This window comes from Phalacrocorax carbo, chromosome 3 (assembly GCF_963921805.1).
Source record: "Phalacrocorax carbo chromosome 3, bPhaCar2.1, whole genome shotgun sequence".
Lineage (NCBI taxonomy): Eukaryota > Metazoa > Chordata > Aves > Suliformes > Phalacrocoracidae > Phalacrocorax > Phalacrocorax carbo.
The window spans coordinates 39,425,052-39,431,051 of record NC_087515.1 but is presented as its reverse complement, the minus strand read 5'-3'; the positions used below and the strand labels follow the sequence as shown (position 1 = coordinate 39,431,051).

At 50.2% G+C, this 6,000-nt stretch overlaps 1 protein-coding gene across 8 annotated transcripts in view; it reads left to right on the top strand.

Annotated features, from left to right (window-relative positions):
* The first annotated feature begins 249 nt into the window (after positions 1 to 249).
* The window catches only part of MAP4K3 (mitogen-activated protein kinase kinase kinase kinase 3), a 97,698-nt gene continuing 91,947 nt past the window's right edge, over positions 250 to 6,000 (top strand). For 6 of the 8 annotated variants that reach the window (XM_064446625.1, XM_064446623.1, XM_064446622.1 and 3 more), the window contains exon 1: positions 1,048 to 1,302. In XM_064446625.1, the coding sequence (XP_064302695.1) occupies positions 1,189 to 1,302 (114 nt within the window). In that variant the 5' untranslated portion in view covers positions 1,048 to 1,188. Of the gene's footprint in view, positions 269 to 1,046; positions 1,303 to 6,000 lie in introns of those variants that run through there. The other 2 variants (XM_064446621.1, XR_010372089.1) reach the window with 2 other exon arrangements.

Genomic DNA, 6,000 nt, shown 5'->3' with positions numbered 1-6,000 from the left:
TGGGCCATGCTGGGATCTCAGCGGGTTCCTAGTTTTGTGCACTGGGGCAGGGAGGGCCGGGTTCTCGTGCACCAAGGTGTGGGGAAGTGCCTGTCCCAAGCTAGAGACGAAGGGCGGGGCACCAGGGGAGAGGGGAGGATGTTCCCCGGTGCACGGGGACAGCATGGGGGGCGGGGTCCTTGGGTTCCGGGGGCTGCAGGGGCCCCCAGCTGCATGCACCGAGGGGCTGCCTCTGAGAAGGTGTCCCCAGCTGCGTGCACAGGAGCTGGTAGGTTGCGGGTCCTCAGCCACGTACGTGGGCTCCAGGGCTGGATCGCCGTTCCCGTGCCAAGGGGCTGGCTCTGGGGGGTGCCGGCTGCATGCTCGGGTGCTGTCTTTTGGGGGGGAATTCCGGTGGACGTGCACGGCGCTGGCTTTTTGGGTCCCCGGCTGCACGCACAGGGGCTAAACGCGGGGGGAGCCCCGAGACGGCAGCGCCACTCATCTCTGCGGACGAGGCTGTCGAGACGGGCAGCAACAGGTCCGCCACAGCCCGGCGTGCATGGCGAGGACCGGCCGGGCACAGCCCGGAGGCGGCGGCGGCGGTAGGGGTGAAGGGGGGCAGCGGCAGGGGCGGCCGCCGGGCGCCCTCGCAAGCTCTGCCGGTGCTGCCGCGGGTCAGTCTCGTAGCAGCAGTCGGTGCCGGACGCGGCCGCCACCAGCCCCAGCGCGCACAGGTTCGGGCACAGCGCCGGGCACCGTAGGCCGTCCGGCGCCGCTCGGCATGGCGGAGGGAGGTGCCGAGAGAAGCGCACTCACACGCCCTCCCGGAACCGGTCGCGGGGAGCCCGGCGGCTGGTCCGGGAGCTCCGGGGCGGGGCAGCGTACCGGGGGGGCGGGGGAATGGGTCGGAACCCACCCCCAGTTCGCCCCCGCCGGACCTCGCGTGTAGCGGAGCAGGGTGGTGCAGCGCGGAGGGCGCATGCGCAGGACGTCTCGCCGCGCCTGGTGCTGGCCTGCGCAGGCGCATGGGGCGCGGCGGAGGAGCGGGAAGGGGCGGTGCCATTCGCGCCTGCGCGGAGCGGAGACGCGGCGCCATGTTGCCGGAGCGGGATAGGGGGAGGTGGTGATCGCTCCGGTGTCGGGTTCCCTCCCCTTCCCCTCCCCCGGTCCGGGGGGCCGCGGCCGAGCGGGGCCTCTTTCGGCACCATGAGCAGCGGCGGAGGTGGTGGGCGGGTGTGCGATCTGTCCCGGCGTAACCCCCAGGAAGACTTCGAGCTCATCCAGCGCATCGGCAGCGGCACGTACGGCGACGTCTACAAGGTAGATCCAGCACCGCGGTCCGGGGGTGTCGTCTCTTCCCCCTCCCCGAGTGGTGGGTTCCGTTGCCAAGCAACCAGGTCGGCCCCCCTTCCAAAATCTGAGGGGGGCCTCAACTGCCAAGCGACGACCCCCTCCCTTCCGCCCCGCCGGCCCTGAGGAGTCTCCCCCCTTTATGGGTAGCGAGGTTGTCCCCCGTCCCCGCCTCTAGCGGGTTCTGCTCCGACGCACCGTCCCCAGTCCTTGTGGGGGTGGGTGGGCGTCCGGCCCTGCCCGGCCTGGCCTCTCCCGGCTCCACTCCGGAGCGGCCCTGTCCCCCGCTCCTCTCAGTGCCCACGGCCTGGCCGCGTCTGTGGCTTGGCTGGCCTGTGCGATGGGGCGACCCCCTGGAGCCGCCTAGGCGCTTGGGGGTGGCCGGGCCCTGCTACCGGCGTGGGACCACGGCGCTCTCCCGGCTTCCTGCGTCTCTTTCCCGGCCGGGGCCTGGGGGTGGGCTCCCCACCAGGCCGAGCCGGGGCTGTGGGAGTGCTCGCTCGTTTCCAGCCCGGATGTCACTTTACATCATGTGCCTGAAGGCGACCCCGGCTGTTCATCCTGGTTACTGCTCCCATCGCTGTCTTGAGTGGAAATACCAGTGTTTTGTGCTTGAGTCTCTGTAAAACGTGGGTCTGACTAGTCGGAGGGCAAACTGTTAGGAAAGGTGTCGTTAGGATGAGTGTCTCATCGTCCTGTCCTAACTTCAGAAACGAAGGAAAAACAAAGCAAATGCAACAGCAGCCCAGCCTAAGTTTGGCTTTTTGAACTCTATAGCATACTTTGACATTTTTCTGTGCTCTGCAGCATATGTTGTTATTTGTGTATCCAGCTGAACTCTTGCCTGATGGGATGCGGCAGCCTGTCCCTCAGGTATGATGACACTGGTTGTTACCTGCTCCTGTTTGGTGGTGGAGCAGAAGGGAGGAGCGAAGTCTGTGATGTGCAGCCCGTTGGGAGCATCACTTTAACTGTGTACTTTCCAAGTTTATTCTGGCCCGTTTTTGTCATTACAGGGGGGGTGTGCGTGTTTAAGAAAACTTGTATTGGTAAGCAGGACTGTAGGGAAACACTTAGAGCTGTTTCACAATTTGAGGTTCACAGAACTGGCACTGATGCCGCATTTGACTCTAAGTGAATGTGCCTAGAATGAAGTCTTGTTTGGGTTGAGGCGATTTTGGTTTAATCTCATCTTGCTTAAATGTTATGAAAGTTTCAGGACATAAATCTTCTTGTTAAACCTGCTCTTAGTTGCTAACTCCCTGCTTTATTAATAGTTTCATTGAAGGGGGTTTTTGTGTTGTTTTCCCCACATGGCCATCTTCTTTGAGAATTTGTGTACTATGCCAGTGTTTTAATTATCAAAATTAACTTGCCTTATGCTCTGTGGGGGTTTTTTTTGTTTTCTGCAAATTGTTATCTTGATGTGCTCAGCTCTATTTCTGTTGCATATTTTAACTGGCATATTGACTCTGTGACAGCTTGTCGGTCAGATTTTTTCAGTGCTCTGTACGATTTTGATGGATATGAATTAGCCAAGTCATCCATGTTTATGGTTAATTTTAAGGATGTTATCTCCAACCATAGAATGAATGTTTACATTTGCGATATCACTGTGCATCTGAAACCTAAGTTTCACTGGATTTGTCAAGGTTTTCTTGATGGTTATTGTACTTCCATTGCAGTAGCCTTCAGTTCAGTGTTCTGTGAGTGGCCACTGTTTGGCACTGCTTGTGACTTTTTTTTGTTTGAGGCACAGAATTTCTCTCCTCCCTCAGAGTGGATTTGTTTGTGTTTACAATCTGCCTGTGACAGCTGAGATAGAAGGTGATATGTTGGGACCAGGATATACTAGGCTGGTATCAGTCATTTTTTTTCTAGATGAGAGAGAGAGGTAAGTGCTTTATGATTATGTTGTGAACAGTGTAGGGAAAATGAGATGGGCTTTTCTCTAGGATGGATTATTGCTTGTTTCATTTTGAGGCAAAGTCTTGCCCAAGGCACCTTCAAAGTGGAGCATGAAAGCAGCCCAAAAATAATAATGAAAGCTGGTTACTTTTAATGTGACAAAGAGGAAGTAATATAGTCCTGTGTGTCATCCACACGTGACCTTACTAGGGCTTTTTCTTAAATTTGTGAGGGGTTTCATAAAGCCTCTTTCATTTGCTTCATCCTGTCATCTGTCATCCTATCATCATTGGAAAGGCTGAGAGACTTGGGTTTGTTTAGCCTGGAGAAGAAAAGGCTGAGGGGGGATTTCATCAATACCTATAAATATCTAAAGGGTGAGTGTCAGGACTATGGGCCTAGGCTCTTTTCAATAGTGCCCAATGACAGAACAAGGGGCAACAGGCACAAATTGGAACACAGGAAGTTCCACCTCAATATGAGGAGAAACTTCTTTCCTGTGAGGGTGGCAGAGCAGTGGAACAGGCTGCCCAGGGAGGCTGTGGAGTCTCCTTCCCTGGAGATATTCAAAACCCGCCCGGACGTGTTCCTGTGCCCCTGCTCTAGATGTCCCTGCTCAAGCAGGGGGCTTGGACAAGATAATCTCCAGAGGTCCCTTCCAACCCCTACCATTCTGTGATTCTGTGATCTGTAGGTGAACTTCGTGGTTGGTGAAATAATTATGTGAAGTTGAGATTAGCTGTGTGATGGTGGTGCTCATCAGTGGTGGGATTTCAACAGAGTGGATGCAAGCACTGGATGTACTTGGGCAGCTTCAAACTATTCTGTGTAAATTGTGTTTTTTCCCCTCTTAGCAGGGAGAGCCATGTAGGGAGCTGTTTCTGCTCTTAGTAGGTAGGGATTATTGCCTTAATAAGATGACAATCTTGTTATGTTGACATTCTTGCTAAATGCTGACCTTTCTGTAACCTGCTTTCCTGGCAAAGTGTTGAGGAGCTGAAAGCAGAGCAGACTGGCATATACTTCCTTGCTCCATTTTAGTTGAACTAAGCTAGAGCAGGGCCTGGGTTAAACATTTGATTAATTTAAAAAATAAAATCTATATATAAAAAAAAAAAGAGGCAGAGTCTCTACTCTGAAGATTTTTGAATTTGAAGTAAGACTGTGGTGTGGAGTGAGCTATGGAGACTTGAAAGGAATCAGGATATGGGTCAGGTTGATATGATCCTGCTGCTATGAGTCCTGCTGTTAACCGGTACCTAGAAAGGTGCTAGTGCACTGCAACTATGGATTTTTTGCTTGAACCAATATTTTATAATTATCTGTTCTCTCACCCAAGTTCGGCTTTCAAAGAGGCCTTGGAGAAGACAATAATGAATTAATCACAAGAAAGGTAATGGGGTAATGGGTAAACGTGTTCATGCCATTAGCTCTTTATCAAATATGCACAGTCAACAATAATATGTGTCTTCTGACTAGCACCAGTGCAAGTTTGTTGCAGGAGTTGAAGCTTTGACTTGCGTATCCCAGGGACATAAGCACTGGATTGTAACACTGTTTTCAGTGAGGGTCTGAAAGACAGATGGTGTTTGGGTTTTTAAAACTTGTTACAGTGAAGCTATGTTGCCACCATAGTTAGCTAAAATGTTAATATTACAAACTTCTCATTAGAAGTTTAAGTAAATCTGTTTCTTTGTCCAGAGATGTCTCCTCTCAAGTCTGCTAAAGTTAATAGTGAAATTGTGTTACTACTCTGTTGGAGGGTTGATGTACCTGTAACAAAATATAGACAGACCATCTGCTAATAGTGTTTGGTGTGTTTTGTGATTTTTGGTTTGTTTGGGGTTGTTTTTTTTTTTAGTTGAATATTCTTGAGTGTCCATATCACATTTTCATTTGTATGAATTTGTTTTCTATGTCTTAGTAAAGTCACTTGTCAAGTAATTCAGCTTCATCTAAAGTCTAGTTTAGAGACTGATAACAAAATTGCTTTTCTGATTGCAGTTACATGTCAGGAAAATTCTTGAATTTCACCTTCTGTTTCTGTCAAATGTTGTAATCCAAAATGACATCCACTGGAAGGAGTAAAAATTAGTTATGCTGTTGTACAAGTAATTTCTGTCTTTTGTGTTTCTGTATTTCACTGTTGCAAAAAATTTAATTGTGTAGGGTGGTCAGCAAAGTGCAAAAGAGGAGTTATGTGGTTTTTGGTTATGAAAAAGACACACTGTCCTGTCCTGCTCGGTTTCAGGAAATATTCCTAGAGTTAAGTGACGTGGTGCTTAATTTAGTTTGCTCTGTGTTTAATCCATGTCTCATTTAGAAAGACTTTACTAGTCTCTGAGTATGAAATTGCCATTCTAATTGTCCCTGGTCCCAGGACCTCTGCAATTTATGCCATTCTTTTAGGGTTTGGGTTGTAAGTGCTGCACAGGGTATTCTGACAGAGACTATATCAGTAATAATGCTAAAATTTTTCTGTTTGCCCTTATCCTAATACCTTTGGTTTTGGTAGTCACTGCACATAGATTTGAAGTATATTCTGAGGGTGGTTGTAGGTCCATTTCTTTTGTTCATATGATTAATTTGTATTGCAGCATAACTTTGAAAAAAATCATTGGTTTAATAACGGTTGAACTTTATTTGCTGTCTCACAGGTCATTCATCTAGTGGGTGGACCCTTCAAAGATCTTCAGCATCTTACTGAAAGAAAGGCACTTCTTTTACTTTCCCCTTTACTGAAATTCAAATAGTTGTGAT